Raw genomic sequence first — 17,607 nt, 5'->3', positions numbered from 1 at the left:
TTTTTGCCCATTGTATTGTTTCTAAGGTGGTAACACAGGTGTTCTGTTCACTCATGTATCATCACTCAGTTTGATGTAAACGTGAGAGGAGGGAAGGGGTCATTGCCAACAGCCAAAAGAGAAGGAAGGTACAGTAGAACAGCGGGGAGACTAGACCATGTTACCTCGTGATACCAAACGTGACTATGCTGACTGTCACGCCCCTGCAATGGAGGATGGGAAGAGAGAATGTGTTAAAGAGACTTCAGCCATATCCATGACATTTACTTAGTTCCTGTAGGTCATTACTTTATACAATAACTACACTGACCTCCTTTCCTACCGTGGTAGACAGTGTAATAACTACACTGACCTCCTCTCCTACCATGGTAGACAGTGTAATAACTACACTGACCTCCTCTCCTACTGTGGTAGACACTGTAATAACTACACTGACCTCCTCTCCTACCGTGGTAGACAGTGTAATAACTACACTGACCTCCTCTCCTACTGTGGTAGACAGTGTAATAACTACACTGGCCTCCTCTCCTACCGTGGTAGACAGTGTAATAACTACACTGACCTCCTCTCCTACCATGGTAGACAGTGTAATAACTACACTGACCTCCTCTCCTACTGTGGTAGACAGTGTAATAACTACACTGACCTCCTCTCCTACCGTGGTAGACAGTGTAATAACTACACTGACCTCCTCTCCTACTGTGGTAGACAGTGTAATAACTACACTGACCTCCTCTCCTACCGTGGTAGACAGTGTAATAACTACACTGACCTCCTCTCCTACCGTGGTAGACAGTGTAATAACTACACTGACCTCCTCTCCTACCGTGGTAGACAGTGTAATAACTACACTGACCTCCTCTCCTACCGTGGTAGACAGTGTAATAACTACACTGACCTCCTCTCCTACCGTGGTAGACACTGTAATAACTACACTGACCTCCTCTCCTACCGTGGTAGACAGTGTAATAACTACACTGACCTCCTCTCCTACCGTGGTAGACAGTGTAATAACTACACTGACCTCCTCTCCTACCGTGGTAGACACTGTAATAACTACACTGACCTCCTCTCCTACCGTGGTAGACAGTGTAATAACTACACTGACCTCCTCTCCTACCGTGGTAGACAGTGTAATAACTACACTGACCTCCTCTCCTACCGTGGTAGACAGTGTAATAACTACACTGACCTCCTCTCCTACCGTGGTACAGTGTAATAACTACACTGACCTCCTCTCCTACCGTGGTAGACACTGTAATAACTACACTGACCTCCTCTCCTACTGTGGTAGACAGTGTAATAACTACACTGACCTCCTCTCCTACCGTGGTAGACAGTGTAATAACTACACTGACCTCCTCTCCTACCGTGGTAGACAGTGTAATAACTACACTGACCTCTTCTCCTACCGTGGTAGACACTGTAATAACTACACTGACCTCCTCTCCTACCGTGGTAGACACTGTAATAACTACACTGACCTCCTCTCCTACCGTGGTAGGCACTGTAATAACTACACTGACCTCCTCTCCTACCGTGGTAGACAGCGTAATAACTACACTGACCTCCTCTCCTACCGTGGTAGACAGCGTAATAACTACACTGACCTCCTCTCCTACTGTGGTAGACAGTGTAATAACTACACTGACCTCTTCTCCTACCGTGGTAGACACTGTAATAACTACACTGACCTCCTCTCCTACCGTGGTAGACACTGTAATAACTACACTGACCTCCTCTCCTACCGTGGTAGGCACTGTAATAACTACACTGACCTCCTCTCCTACCGTGGTAGACAGCGTAATAACTACACTGACCTCCTCTCCTACCGTGGTAGACAGCGTAATAACTACACTGACCTCCTCTCCTACCGTGGTAGCCTTGACCCAGGCTCCGTCCTTATATATGTAGTTCAGCGGAGAGCGGAAGTTGGCGTTATACTCTGATTTCACCTTTCTGGAGTGAGGGACAGAAACACAGAGACAGGCCAAGTCAGATAATGTATATTCAGTGATCGTTTAGCATTGCACTTGGCATTATCATTTCTAAACTAAAATGTATTAGTTGAATAGGCCACATGTGAATGACCAAACCCTGCTGCTGTCCATTGGAGAAGTTCCATGTGATTCTCAGAGAGAGAGTGCAGTGTTACCAGTAATTATTACCAAAATACTGCATGACACATAGCAGGAACTGAAGATGGAAAGAGACAATATACAATACATGAGAGAGTTCCTATTACTGACAGTTTGCCTCTCTCTTCCCCCCTACTTCCCCTTCCCCACCACTGATCTCTGACTCCAGGTGAAGTTTCCCAAAGGGACAGTTCTAGGATCAGCTCCCCTCCCCCAATCCTAACCTTAACCATTAGTGGGAAGAATGCTAAATAAACCCAGGATCAGCGTGTAGAGGTAACTTCACCCTACAATCTACCCTGTAATCACAACTGACCGCTGATCTTACCTGTGGGGAAGATGTGCCTTCTGGGGGCTCTGTGACTTCACTTCCTGGTCCGCCTGCTGCTCCTGAGGCTGTGGAACTGGAATGTTCTCCTCTACGATGCTGGACTTTCTCTCTCTCTCTTCCCTCTTCTTCTTACGCTTGCTCTGATGTCATCATCACAACAAACAGAACAGAGCCATTCATAAAGGCTGCGTCATTCCAAATGGCACCCTATTCCCTACATAGTGCACTACTTTTGACCAGAGCCCTATATAGGAAATAAGGTGCCATTTGGGATGCAACCAGTCAGTCAGTCAGAGGAATCTGGCTATAGAACCAGTACAGAAATATCACCAACCCTCCTGTACACTCCAGTGGGTGTATCCAGCGTGGCATGTGGAGTACATTATCTAAATAGCTGGTTTATTTATTTTCATATTGGAAGTTTTAAGTGTTCATTGTATTCCTCTTTCATATTGGAAGTTCTAGGTGTTCATTGTATTCCTCTTTCATATTGGAAGTTCTAGGTGTTCATTGTATTCCTCTTTCATATTGGAAGTTCTAGGTGTGTATTGTATTCCTCCAAGGGGTTTTTGAAATGTCAATAAACAGAGAAAGACCTTGCAGTCTATGTCCTAATGTATCCTTATCTTCCCAGAAATCAGTTACAAATACTTGTCATAAGTAAGTAGGGCTATCTGCTTCCTTATTGAAATACAAAAGGTACCGGTGAAGATATTGCCAACGCTGGGTGTATTATATTGTGGCCTAATCTTGGCACCCAGAAGCAGATCTGGTTTGAGTGCTGGTCTCTGGCCAGCTACTACACGTTTGTAAAGTCTGTTACATAAGAGGTTGAATAAATCAATTACCAGAACAAAGACTGAGTTGTAGTGTGGAGTGAGTAGAACTTGGAAGTACCTTTGATGCTTTCTCAGGTGAAACATTCTCTCTCTGGAACAGAGGTACCTGGTCCCCGTCTACATCGCTGCGTAGCCGTGGTCCTCTGGGAGGAGGAGAAGCTTTAAAGTTCCTGCTGTACTCACTCTCCAACACCACCACCGGGTTAGACTTGAAGGGAGGGATGGACCGGTGGCTGGTGTACAGCATCTGGAGAAGACCATGCAGGAAATATACTGTAACTCATCGTTGATTCATACTGAAATACTCTGCTACCATCTACTGGCTGTTTGACAAAACAGTATCTCTGCTCCACAGCTTGGGTAGATAGCCTATCTCTCAAACTAGTCATTTGTTTTGACCTTGGGCAACACAGTGACTGAGGTCTGGTTTCAATTATGGACTCTTTTGGCATAGAGGAACTACATCACTACTTTATCCCCTTGAATAAAATACTAAATAGTAGCTAGCAAGATGGAGATCACAGAGGTTATAGTTCGCAAGTAGATACCTACTCAGTTGTACAACTGAAATGTTTCTTCCACATTTAACCCAACTGAATCAGAGAGGTGCAGGGGGGCTGCCTTAATCAACATCCACATCTTCAGCTCCCGGGGAATAGTGGGTTAACTGCCTTGTTAAACCACTGTTTTTACCTTGTCAGGTCAGGGATTTGATCCAGCAACCTTTCGGTTACTGGCCCAACGCTCTAACCACTAGGCTACCTTCCACCCCAGTAGCTAGTTTACATCAACTACCTCAACTAAAACCACTGCATAGTTTGGTTTTAAATCACAGCGTTCTGGCATGTCTGCCTCGTGATTTGTTAGGCGAGTCCCCAGAATTGTTCCCCCCTTTTCGACGTAGGTAGTGACGTAAGTTCCTCTAGGCCAAAAGACTCCATCATTAAAACCAGATCCTAGTCACTGTGTTGCCTACGGTTGAGTTTTCAAGACTAACTAGTAATGGGGCAGAAGGGGTGACCAACCCTGGGTTCAGGGTGTAACAGGAAGCAGTGAATCTTACTTAATACTTGTGCATATGACCCTCTATGACCAGGACATGTCTATACATGTCAAATGTATGGCTATCAGGGCTTTAACATGGATGTTATGGATGTTTGGGGTTGTATACGTTCAGACAAGATGAGGATATGAGTGGAACAACGAACACCTGTTCTGCAGCCAGCAGTGGGGAGGCGTGGCCAGCTACAGGTGTCTTCCACGGAAACTGTTTCCTGTACTCTGAGTTCTGTAATCCAGTCCTCTGTCCAGACGACTTCAGCCCTGCCTTCCTCCTCAACACATGGTCAACCTGGAATCACATTTCTCACTTTACTACAAAGGTAACTAGTAATAACTCACTGTGCGTCATTGTAAATAAGAATGTGTTCTTAACTGACTTGCCTAGTTAAATAAAGGTTAAATAAATGTTAAAAACTGTCTGCTGCACAGGCCACGGGCTGCTTAGAAGACCTGGGTGAAATACGTGTGTCAAACGGTCCTTTCAAATACATGAGCTGCACTTGATTTAGTTTGCCTGGTACAATGGAGCCAATGGAATAGTCTCAAAAGTGCAAACCCCAAGCTAAATCGAGCACATGTATTTGCATACATGAAATAAATAACAACCATTCTCACCCCATTGAAAGCTTGGTCCTGTCTCTCTACAGTAGCCAGGGGGCTCCGGTTATTGGTCTGGCCCTGAAGAGTGGTCGGGCAACGTTGGGGGTCCCCTGGAGGAGGGGGACCCCTAGGAGCCAGAGGGGTGTGGACTCTCTCTGGGGTAGGAGCCAGGGGAGAGGTACCAGGTCTGGGGGTCTCATCCCGTCTCTGTGGGGGCTGTGTGGTGGTGGGGTTCCATTGGAAGGAGCTGGATACCTGGAGCGTGTGGGAGGAGGGCACCTTCCTCTTGGACAGAAACTGAGGCTCTCGACTGATACCTGGTGTAATATGGATAGAAGGAGAGATGATAGTGTCTACTGATACCTGGTGTAATATGGATGATAGAAGGAGAGAGGATAGTGTCTACTGATACCTGGTGTAATATGGATGAGAAGGAGAGATGATAGTGTCTCTACTGATACCTGGTGTAATATGGATGATAGAAGGAGAGATGATAGTGTCTCACTGATACCTGGTGTAATATGGATGTAGAAGGAGAGATGATAGTGTCTCTACTGATACCTGGTGTAATATGGATAGAAGGAGAGAGGATAGTGTCTACTGATACCTGGTGTAATATGGATAGAAGGAGAGATGATAGTGTCTACTGATACCTGGTGTAATATGGATGATTGAAGGAGAGATGATAGTGTCTACTGATACCTGGTGTAATATGGATGATAGAAGGAGAGAGGATAGTGTCTACTGATACCTGGTGTAATATGGATAGAAGGAGAGATGATAGTGTCTCTACTGATACCTGGTGTAATATGGATGATAGAAGGAGAGATGATAGTGTCTACTGATACCTGGTGTAATATGGATGATAGAAGGAGAGATGATAGTGTCTACTGATACCTGGTGTAATATGGATGATAGAAGGAGAGATGATAGTGTCTCTACTGATACCTGGTGTAATATGGATGATAGAAGGAGAGATAATAGTGTCTCTACTGATACCTGGTGTAATATGGATGATAGAAGGAGAGATGATAGTGTCTCTACTGATACCTGGTGTAATATGGATGATAGAAGGAGAGATGATAGTGTCTACTGATACCTGGTGTAATATGGATGATAGAAGGAGAGATGATAGTGTCTCTACTGATACCTGGTGTAATATGGATGATAGAAGGAGAGATGATAGTGTCTACTGATACCTGGTGTAATATGGATGATAGAAGGAGAGATGATAGTGTCTACTGATACCTGGTGTAATATGGATGATAGAAGGAGAGATGATAGTGTCTACTGATACCTGGTATAATATCGATGATAGAAGGAGAGATGATAGTGTCTCTACTGATACCTGGTGTAATATGGATGATAGAAGGAGAGATGATAGTGTCTACTGATACCTGGTGTAATATGGATGATAGAAGGAGAGATGATAGTGTCTCTACTGATACCTGGTGTAATATGGATGATAGAAGGAGAGATGATACTGTCTCTACTGATACCTGGTGTAATATGGATAGAAGGAGAGATGATAGTGTCTCTACTGATACCTGGTGTAATATGGATGATAGAAGGAGAGATGATAGTCTCTACTGATACCTGGTGTAATATGGATGATAGAAGGAGAGATTATAGTGTCTCTACTGATACCTGGTGTAATATGGATGATAGAAGGAGAGATGATAGTGTCTACTGATACCTGGTGTAATATGGATGATAGAAGGAGAGATGATAGTGTCTACTGATACCTGGTGTAATATGGATAGAAGGAGAGATGATAGTGTCTCTACTGATACCTGGTGTAATATGGATGATAGAAGGAGAGATGATAGTGTCTCTACTGATACCTGGTGTAATATGGATGATAGAAGGAGAGATGATAGTGTCTCTACTGATACCTGGTGTAATATGGATGATAGAAGGAGAGATGATAGTGTCTACTGATACCTGGTGTAATATGGATGATAGAAGGAGAGATGATAGTGTCTCTACTGATACCTGGTGTAATATGGATGATAGAAGGAGAGATGATAGTGTCTACTGATACCTGGTATAATATCGATGATAGAAGGAGAGATGATAGTGTCTCTACTGATACCTGGTGTAATATGGATGATAGAAGGAGAGATGATAGTGTCTACTGATACCTGGTGTAATATGGATGATAGAAGGAGAGATGATAGTGTCTCTACTGATACCTGGTGTAATATGGATGATAGAAGGAGAGATGATAGTGTCTCTACTGATACCTGGTGTAATATGGATAGAAGGAGAGATGATAGTGTCTCTACTGATACCTGGTGTAATATGGATGATAGAAGGAGAGATGATAGTCTCTACTGATACCTGGTGTAATATGGATGATAGAAGGAGAGATTATAGTGTCTCTACTGATACCTGGTGTAATATGGATGATAGAAGGAGAGATGATAGTGTCTACTGATACCTGGTGTAATATGGATGATAGAAGGAGAGATGATAGTGTCTACTGATACCTGGTGTAATATGGATAGAAGGAGAGATGATAGTGTCTCTACTGATACCTGGTGTAATATGGATGATAGAAGGAGAGATGATAGTGTCTCTACTGATACCTGGTGTAATATGGATGATAGAAGGAGAGATGATAGTGTCTCTACTGATACCTGGTGTAATATGGATGATAGAAGGAGAGATGATAGTGTCTCTACTGATACCTGGTGTAATATGGATGATAGAAGGAGAGATGATAGTGTCTAATGATACCTGGTGTAATATGGATGATTGAAGGAGAGATGATAGTGTCTCTACTGATACCTGGTGTAATATGGATGATAGAAGGAGAGATGATAGTGTCTCTACTGATACCTGGTGTAATATGGATAGAAGGAGAGATGATAGTGTCTCTACTGATACCTGGTGTAATATGGATGATAGAAGGAGAGATGATAGTCTCTACTGATACCTGGTGTAATATGGATGATAGAAGGAGAGATGATAGTGTCTCTACTGATACCTGGTGTAATATGGATGATAGAAGGAGAGATGATAGTGTCTACTGATACCTGGTGTAATATGGATGATAGAAGGAGAGATGATAGTGTCTCTACTGATACCTGGTGTAATATGGATGATAGAAGGAGAGATGATAGTGTCTCTACTGATACCTGGTGTAATATGGATGATAGAAGGAGAGATGATAGTGTCTACTGATACCTGGTGTAATATGGATGATAGAAGGAGAGATGATAGTGTCTACTGATACCTGGTGTAATATGGATGATAGAAGGAGAGATGATAGTGTCTCTACTGATACCTGGTGTAATATGGATGATAGAAGGAGAGATAATAGTGTCTCTACTGATACCTGGTGTAATATGGATGATAGAAGGAGAGATGATAGTGTCTCTACTGATACCTGGTGTAATATGGATGATAGAAGGAGAGATGATAGTGTCTATTGATACCTGGTGTAATATGGATGATAGAAGGAGAGATGATAGTGTCTCTACTGATACCTGGTGTAATATGGATGATAGAAGGAGAGATGATAGTGTCTACTGATACCTGGTGTAATATGGATGATAGAAGGAGAGATGATAGTGTCTACTGATACCTGGTGTAATATGGATGATAGAAGGAGAGATGATAGTGTCTACTGATACCTGGTATAATATGGATGATAGAAGGAGAGATGATAGTGTCTCTACTGATACCTGGTGTAATATGGATGATAGAAGGAGAGATGATAGTGTCTACTGATACCTGGTGTAATATGGATGATAGAAGGAGAGATGATAGTGTCTACTGATACCTGGTGTAATATGGATGATAGAAGGAGAGATGATAGTGTCTCTACTGATACCTACCGACTAGCAGCACCGCAGAAACTATTACATTACAACGCAACGACTTGATTAGTGTGGTGTTAGTGTTAGTTAGCCAGCTACATAGTTGTCTGTGCTGTCTCTGTATCTAAGATAATTGTGTAGTTTGAGTTTGAGTATTATCGAGGTGTGCTAGCCAGCCGCGACGCGGCGCCAGACTTACTCAACACACCTAGTCATCATTAACCCACTGCCAGATAGCCATCCGTTACCGACTAGCAGCGCTGTAGTTACTAATACTTCACAACGGAACGATTTGACTAGTGCAGTGTTACCTAGCTAGCTACCTAGTTGTCTTTGTCATAGCTTGATAATTGTTAATTGATAATTGTTAGCTAGCCAGCCATCGAGGTTAGCTAGCCAGCTATTTCCGTCCCCCGCGACGCCATTTTTCCTAACCTAGCCAACTATTACCCGACGAGCAGCATTGTTGAAACTAAATACACTACAAGGAACGTCTTGATTAGTGTTATGTTAGCTAGCTAGCTACAAAGTTGCTTTGTATCATGACAAGGTGTAGTACTGAAACTACCGAGGTTACCTAGCCAGCTACACGTTCAAAGTCAACAAAGCAGCCACTGCTAGCTAGCCTACTCCACCAGCCAGCAGTACTGTATAATTTTAGTCAATAACATTTTTGCAACGTAAGCTTAACTTCCTGAACATTCGAGACGTGTAGTCCACTTGTCACTCCAATCTCATTTGCATTAGCGTAGCCTCTTCTGTAGCTTGTCTACTATGTGTCTGCCTATCCCTGTTCTCTCTCCTCTGCACAGGCCATACAAACGCTCCACACCGCGTGGCCGCTGCCGCTCTAACCTGGTGGTCCCAGCGCGCACGACCCACGTGGAGTTCCAGGTCTCCGGCAGCCTCTGGAACTGCCGGTCTGCGGCCAACAAGGCTGAGTTCATCTCAGCCTATGCTACCCTCCAGTCCCTAGACTTCCTGGCGCTGACGGAAACATGGATCACCACAGATAACACTGCTACTCCTACTGCTCTCTCCTCGTCTGACTACGTGTTCTCGCATACCCCTAGAGCATCGAGCCAGCGGGGTGGTGGCACTGGAATCCTCATCTCTCCCAAGTGGACATTCTCTCTTTCTCCCCTGACCCATCTGTCTATCTCCTCATTTGAATTCCATGCTGTCACAGTTACCAGCCCTTTCAAGCTTAACATCCTTATCATTTATCGCCCTCCAGGTTCCCTTGGAGAGTTCATCAATGAGCTTGACGCCTTGATAAGTTCCTTTCCTGAGGATGGCTCACCTCTCACAGTTCTGGGTGACTTTAACCTCCCCACGTCTACCTTCGACTCATTCCTCTCTGCCTCCTTCTTTCCACTCCTCTCCTCTTTCGACCTCACCCTCTCACCTTCCCCCCTACTCACAAGGCAGGCAATACGCTTGACCTCATCTTTACTAGATGCTGTTCTTCCACTAATCTCATTGCAACTCCCCTCCAAGTCTCCGACCACTACCTTGTATCCTTTTCCCTCTCGCTCTCATCCAACACTTCTCACTCTCCCCTACTCGGATGGTATTGCGCCGTCCCAACCTTCGCTCTCTCTCTCCCGCTACTCTCTCCTCTTCCATCCTATCATCTCTTCCCTCTGCTCAAACCTTCTCCAACCTATCTCCTGATTCTGCCTCCTCAACCCTCCTCTCCTCCCTCTCTGCATCCTTTGATTTCCTCTGTCCCCTATCCTCCAGGCCGGCTCGGTCCTCCCCTCCTGCTCCGTGGCTCGACGACTCACTGCGAGCTCACAGAACAGGGCTCCGGGCAGCCGAGCGGAAATGGAGGAAAACTCGCCTCCCCTGCGGACCTGGCATCCTTTCACTCCCTCCTCTCTACATTTTCCTCTTCTGTCTCTGCTGCTAAAGCCACTTTCTACCACTCTAAACTCCAAGCATCTGCCTCTAACCCTAGGAAGCTCTTTGCTACCTTCTCCTCCCTCCTGAATCCTCCTCCCCCTCCCCCCTCCTCCCTCTCTGCGGATGACTTCGTCAACCATTTTGAAAAGAAGGTTGACGACATCCGATCCTCGTTGCTAAGTCAAACGACACTGCTGGTCCTGCTCACACTGCCCTACCCTGTGCTTTGACCTCTTTCTCCCCTCTCTCCAGATGAAATCTCGCGTCTTGTGACGGCCGGCCGCCCAACAACCTGCCCACTTGACCCTATCCCCTCCTCTCTTCTCCAGACCATTTCCGGAGACCTTCTCCCCTACCTCACCTCGCTCATCAACGCATCCTTGACCGCTGGCTACGTCCCTTCCGTCTTCAAGAGAGCGAGAGTTGCACCCCTTCTGAAAAAACCTACACTCGATCCCTCCGATGTCAACAACTACAGGCCAGTATCCCTTCTTTCCTTTCTCTCCAAAACTCTTGAACGGCGCCGTGCTTGGCCAGCTCTCTTGCTATCTCTCTCAGAATGACCTTCTTGATCCTAATCAGTCAGGTTTCAAGACTGGGCATTCAACTGAGACTGCTCTTCTCTGTGTCACGGAGGCTCTCCGCACTGCTAAAGCTAACTCTCTCTCCTCTGCTCTCATCCTTCTAGACCTATCTGCTGCCTTTGATACCGTGAACCATCAGATCCTCCTCTCCACCCTCTCCGAGCTGGGCATCTCCGGCACCGCGCACGCTTGGATTGCGTCCTACCTGACAGGTCGCTCCTACCAGGTGGCGTGGCGAGAATCTGTCTCCGCACCACGTGCTCTCACCACTGGTGTCCCCCAGGGCTCTGTTCTTGGCCCACTCCTATTCTCGCTATACACCAAGTCACTTGGCTCTGTCATATCCTCACATGGTCTCTCATATCATTGCTATGCAGATGACACACAATTAATCTTCTCCTTTCCCCCTTCTGACAACCAGGTGGCGAATCGCATCTCTGCATGTCTGGCAGACATATCAGTGTGGATGACGGATCACCACCTCAAGCTGAACCTCGGCAAGACGGAGCTGCTCTTCCTCCCGGGGAAGGACTGCCCGTTCCATGATCTCGCCATCACGGTTGACAACTCCCTTGTGTCCTCCTCCCAGAGTGCTAAGAGCCTTGGCGGGACCCTGGACAACACCCTGTCGTTCTCCACCAACATCAAGGCGGTGACCCGATCCTGTAGGTTCATGCTCTACAACATTCGCAGAGTACGACCCTGCCTCACACAGGAAGCGGCGCAGGTCCTAATCCAGGCACTTGTCATCTCCCCGTCTGGATTACTGCAACTCGCTGTTGGCTGGGCTCCCTGCCTGTGCCATTAAACCCCTACAACTCATCCAGAACGCCGCAGCCCGTCTGGTGTTCAACCTTCCCAAGTTCTCTCACGTCACCCCGCTCCTCCGCTCTCTCCACTGGCTTCCAGTCGAAGCTCGCATCCGCTACAAGACCATGGTGCTTGCCTACGGAGCTGTGAGGGGAACGGCACCTCCGTACCTTCAGGCTCTGATCAGGCCCTACACCCAAACAAGGGCACTCCGTTCATCCACCTCTGGCCTGCTCGCCTCCCTACCTCTGAGGAAGCACAGTTCCCGCTCAGCCCAGTCAAAACTGTTCGCTGCTCTGGCACCCCAATGGTGGAACAAGCTCCCTCACGACGCCAGGACAGCGGAGTCAATCACCACCTTCCAGAGACACCTGAAACCCCACCTCTTCAACGAATACCTGGGATAGGATAAAGTAATCCTTCTAACCCCCCCCTTAAAAGATTTAGATGCACTATTGTAAGTGGTTGTTCCACTGGATATTATAGGTGAATGCACCAATTTGTAAGTCGCTCTGGATAAGAGCGTCTGCTAAATGACTAAAATGTAAATGTAAATGTAATATGGATGATAGAAGGAGAGATGATAGTGTCTACTGATACCTGGTGTAATATGGATGATAGAAGGAGAGATGATAGTGTCTACTGATACCTGGTGTAATATGGATGATAGAAGGAGAGATGATAGTGTCTACTGATACCTGGTGTAATATGGATGATAGAAGGAGAGATGATAGTGTCTACTGATACCTGGTGTAATATGGATAGAAGGAGAGATGATAGTGTCTCTACTGATACCTGGTGTAATATGGATGATAGAAGGAGAGATGATAGTGTCTCTACTGATACCTGGTGTAATATGGATGATAGAAGGAGAGATGATAGTGTCTACTGATACCTGGTGTAATATGGATGATAGAAGGAGAGAGGATAGTGTCTACTGATACCTGGTGTAATATGGATAGAAGGAGAGATGATAGTGTCTCTACTGATACCTGGTGTAATATGGATGATAGAAGGAGAGATGATAGTGTATCTACTGATACCTGGTGTAATATGGATGATAGAAGGAGAGATGATAGTGTCTACTGATACCTGGTGTAATATGGATGATAGAAGGAGAGATGATAGTGTCTACTGATACCTGGTGTAATATGGATGATAGAAGGAGAGATGATAGTGTCTCTACTGATACCTGGTGTAATATGGATGATAGAAGGAGAGATGATAGTGTCTACTGATACCTGGTGTAATATGGATGATAGAAGGAGAGATGATAGTGTCTACTGATACCTGGTATAATATGGATGATAGAAGGAGAGATGATAGTGTCTCTACTGATACCTGGTGTAATATGGATGATAGAAGGAGAGATGATAGTGTCTACTGATACCTGGTGTAATATGGATGATAGAAGGAGAGATGATAGTGTCTACTGATACCTGGTGTAATATGGATGATAGAAGGAGAGATGATAGTGTCTCTACTGATACCTGGTGTAATATGGATGATAGAAGGAGAGATGATAGTGTCTCTACTGATACCTGGTGTAATATGGATGATAGAAGGAGAGATGATAGTGTCTACTGATACCTGGTGTAATATGGATGATAGAAGGAGAGATGATAGTGTCTACTGATACCTGGTGTAATATGCATGATAGAAGGAGAGATGATAGTGTCTACTGATACCTGGTGTAATATGGATGATAGAAGGAGAGATGATAGTGTCTACTGATACCTGGTGTAATATGGATAGAAGGAGAGATGATAGTGTCTCTACTGATACCTGGTGTAATATGGATGATAGAAGGAGAGATGATAGTGTCTCTACTGATACCTGGTGTAATATGGATGATAGAAGGAGAGATGATAGTGTCTACTGATACCTGGTGTAATATGGATGATAGAAGGAGAGAGGATAGTGTCTACTGATACCTGGTGTAATATGGATAGAAGGAGAGATGATAGTGTCTCTACTGATACCTGGTGTAATATGGATGATAGAAGGAGAGATGATAGTGTCTACTGATACCTGGTGTAATATGGATGATAGAAGGAGAGATGATAGTGTCTCTACTGATACCTGGTGTAATATGGATGATAGAAGGAGAGATAATAGTGTCTCTACTGATACCTGGTGTAATATGGATGATAGAAGGAGAGATGATAGTGTCTCAATTGATACCTGGTGTAATATGGATGATAGAAGAAGAGATGATAGTGTATCTACTGATACCTGGTGTAATATGGATGATAGAAGGAGAGATGATAGTGTCTACTGATACCTGGTGTAATATGGATGATAGAAGGAGAGATGATAGTGTCTCTACTGATACCTGGTGTAATATGGATGATAGAAGGAGAGATGATAGTGTCTCTACTGATACCTGGTGTAATATGGATGATAGAAGGAGAAATGATAGTGTCTACTGATACCTGGTGTAATATGGATGATAGAAGGAGAGATGATAGTGTCTACTGATACCTGGTGTAATATGGATGATAGAAGGAGAGATGATAGTGTCTCTACTGATACCTGGTGTAATATGGATGATTGACCATGTGGCTCAGGTGGTAGAGCATGGTGCTTACAAAGCCCAGGGTTGTGGGTTCTATTCCCACTGAAGACCAGTATGTAAATGTATGCACTCACTATGACTAAAATGTAAATAGTAGAAGAATAGTAGGGCTGGGCTCAGTGCTTTAAAGACGAAGATGCAGGACAGGAATATGAATGATGCTTGATATGTTAACTTGGCATATTATACTGTTACCGGGTCATATAGACCCCTTTCTGTTTTTGCAAACATTGCCGCAGGAAGGGCGATACACGCAAGTTGGTGACAGAACACACACAAAAAAACACCTCTCTTTACATGTTGCTTATGAGTGCATTTCAGACTACTTTTGGATTATAACTTGATTTTAAGGCTTGTATGAATGTCCTGCTTAATATAATGTGTGTGTCATCATCGCAAATTCGACTGCATTATATATATATTTTTTTAAACACTTGAACTTCAACCAGTAAAATGGCTCTTAGGAGAGCTTTTGCTACAGCCTACAGTATGTCAATGAGCGTTAGCATTCTAGCCAACAACTGCTGCATTTGCAAAGTTCACATCCAAATATAATCTTAGTGACTGTTCAGGCAAGAATCAAAACATCATTGTAAGCGTATGAGAACCCCAAAAAGTTATTTTGTTTAGAAGTAATAAAAACTTAAATTCAGGCTATGTTGAATTGGCGCAGATGGCGACAGCTTTTTTTCATGCAGCCAAGAGTCACGGGCATCTGTGCGTGACGTCAGTGTGTCGTGTACTGGAAAAGGGTCTATATCAATCAATCAATAAATAAATAAATCAATAAATCTTACCCATCTGGTCAGATCGAAGTCCAGCTAAGGGCATCCGTCGCTGAGGAGAGGCGCTTCTGGAGCGCGCTACCCGGTGTTTAAATTTCTTCTTGTACTCACTGATGCCCTGTGCATGTGAGTGTGACAATCCAAACATTAGGAAATAGCATAGGAATACATTACTTACTATAGTGTTTAAGTGGGATATATTTAGCAAATAGCATGCCTTTTAAAAGAACTGTAAGCATCATCCATGTACAAACATTTGCATGATTTGGGTTGGTCAGATGTTGCCTAGGAAACAGATTGGCTCCATTTGTTTGAAGTAAATCTGTGAACTGAGATTGCAGCTACAGCATATCTAGCAAGTTAGCAGCTGTATAGGCCTCAGTTTCTAAACCATACAGGCTGATTCATCATACTAACGCCATAAACCATACTGTACTGTCTTTATCCAGGCTGATTCATCATACTAACGCAATAAACCATACTGTACTGTCTTTATCTAGGCTGATTCAACATACTAACGCCATAAACCATACTGTACTGTCTTTATCTAGGCTGATTCATCATACTAACGCAATAAACCATACTGTACTGTCTTTATCTAGGCTGATTCAACATACTAACGCCATAAACCATACTGTACTGTCTTTATCCAGGCTGATTCATCATACTAACGCCATAAACCATACTGTACTGTCTTTATCCAGGCTGATTAATCATACTAACGCCATAAACCATACTGTACTGTCTTTATCCAGGCTGATTCATCATACTAACGCAAATAAACCATACTGTACTGTCTTTATCCAGGCTGATTCATCATACTAACGCCATAAACCATACTGTACTGTCTTTATCTAGGCTGATTCATCATACTAACGCCATAAACCATACTGTACTGTCTTTATCCAGGCTGATTCATCATACTAACGCAATAAACCATACTGTACTGTCTTTATCCAGGCTGATTCATCATACTAACGCCATAAACCATACTGTACTGTCTTTATCCAGGCTGATTCATCATACTAACGCAATAAACCATACTGTACTGTCTTTATCCAGGCTCATTCATCATACTAACGCAATAAACCATACTGTACTGTCTTTATCTAGGCTGATTCATCATACTAACGCAATAAACCATATTAAACAAATCCTCTATTGCCCTTTACAATGTCATGCAGTTGATTTATTTATTTGAAGCCTAGAACATGCGCGTTACTAAGTCTCTCTATTTATCAATAAAAACACGACATAGCCACTGTTAGCCACTGGCAGCTAGTTGACGTTAGCTTATCCGCTTTAGACCATTGTAACGTGTTCGTAAACACTTAGCTAACCAAGCTAATAACCGACACCTTGGAAGTGGGATTTCTTTCCCCGTCTAGCTAGCTATACCTGCAATCGTCGAAGATGGTTTATCCGATGTAATCGCAATGCACGATGTTAGTAAACTAACATTTATTTGTGCGAATGAAACAATGTTTCCATTTCTGTATCAATCGAAACCTCTTCTCCTCACTCAAGCGGTGACGTAGATACTCGACGTCGTGTTGAAAACACTGCGCTAACCAAAGCCAAGAGCTGCATTTCTATTGCACTCGTTCAATGAAAAGTACATTTCTTTACCTTGAAATGTACTGGCATTTTTTTGTTGTTGTTGTTGTTGATAAAGTTCTGTGTCTGTGTTTTCCAGCTAGCTGTTATTGTTGTAAATTGAAGTTACTTCTGCGAGGTTTCCCTGGCAACGCGCTGCGGCGTCCATCAAGCTGCGCATGCGTGATCATACCTGTTGTAATTTAGAGTGGTCGCCATGTGTCATAGCTATGCTTCAACTGGTGACACATTTTCCTCCCGTCTTCATTTCCACCACAATAGAATATAATATAATAGAATAGAATAGAATAGAATAGAATAGAATAGAATATGGACTTTTGCTAGATGTCCATGTTGTGTCATGGACATGCACTTGGACAACTTCACACCATCTATGGACTGATATGGCGCCGGTGAGGATGGCTGCTGTTTTATGGGCTCTTAACCAACCATGTTATTTTTTGACGTTTTCATCTTAAATCAGTCATGAATCCCCTTGTGACAGAGGGAATGGAAGCTTGTTGTGTGATTCAGGGAGTGGCAATTGAA

General features: G+C 44.0%; 1 protein-coding gene across 4 annotated transcripts in view; it reads right to left on the bottom strand.

The window, feature by feature from the left end:
- Positions 1-17,225, bottom strand: part of LOC106593065 (nuclear protein MDM1) — a 37,675-nt gene extending 20,450 nt beyond the window's left edge. The window contains exons 1-8 of one of the 4 annotated variants that reach the window (XM_045700195.1): positions 17,092-17,225; positions 15,475-15,580; positions 4,986-5,287; positions 4,519-4,659; positions 3,367-3,555; positions 2,467-2,609; positions 1,863-1,959; positions 165-203 (exon numbers count right to left, since the gene is read on the bottom strand). In XM_045700195.1, coding sequence (XP_045556151.1) covers positions 165-203; positions 1,863-1,959; positions 2,467-2,609; positions 3,367-3,555; positions 4,519-4,659; positions 4,986-5,287; positions 15,475-15,580; positions 17,092-17,109 — 1,035 coding nt within the window. In that variant the 5' untranslated portion in view covers positions 17,110-17,225. Of the gene's footprint in view, positions 1-164; positions 204-1,862; positions 1,960-2,466; positions 2,610-3,366; positions 3,556-4,518; positions 4,660-4,985; positions 5,288-15,474; positions 15,581-16,860; positions 17,027-17,091 lie in introns of those variants that run through there. The other 3 variants (XM_045700198.1, XM_045700196.1, XM_045700197.1) reach the window with 3 other exon arrangements.
- Positions 17,226-17,607: the final 382 nt, after the last annotated feature.

This window comes from Salmo salar, chromosome ssa17 (genome assembly GCF_905237065.1).
Source record: "Salmo salar chromosome ssa17, Ssal_v3.1, whole genome shotgun sequence".
Lineage (NCBI taxonomy): Eukaryota > Metazoa > Chordata > Actinopteri > Salmoniformes > Salmonidae > Salmo > Salmo salar.
This window is presented reverse-complemented; position numbering and strand designations above follow the sequence as displayed.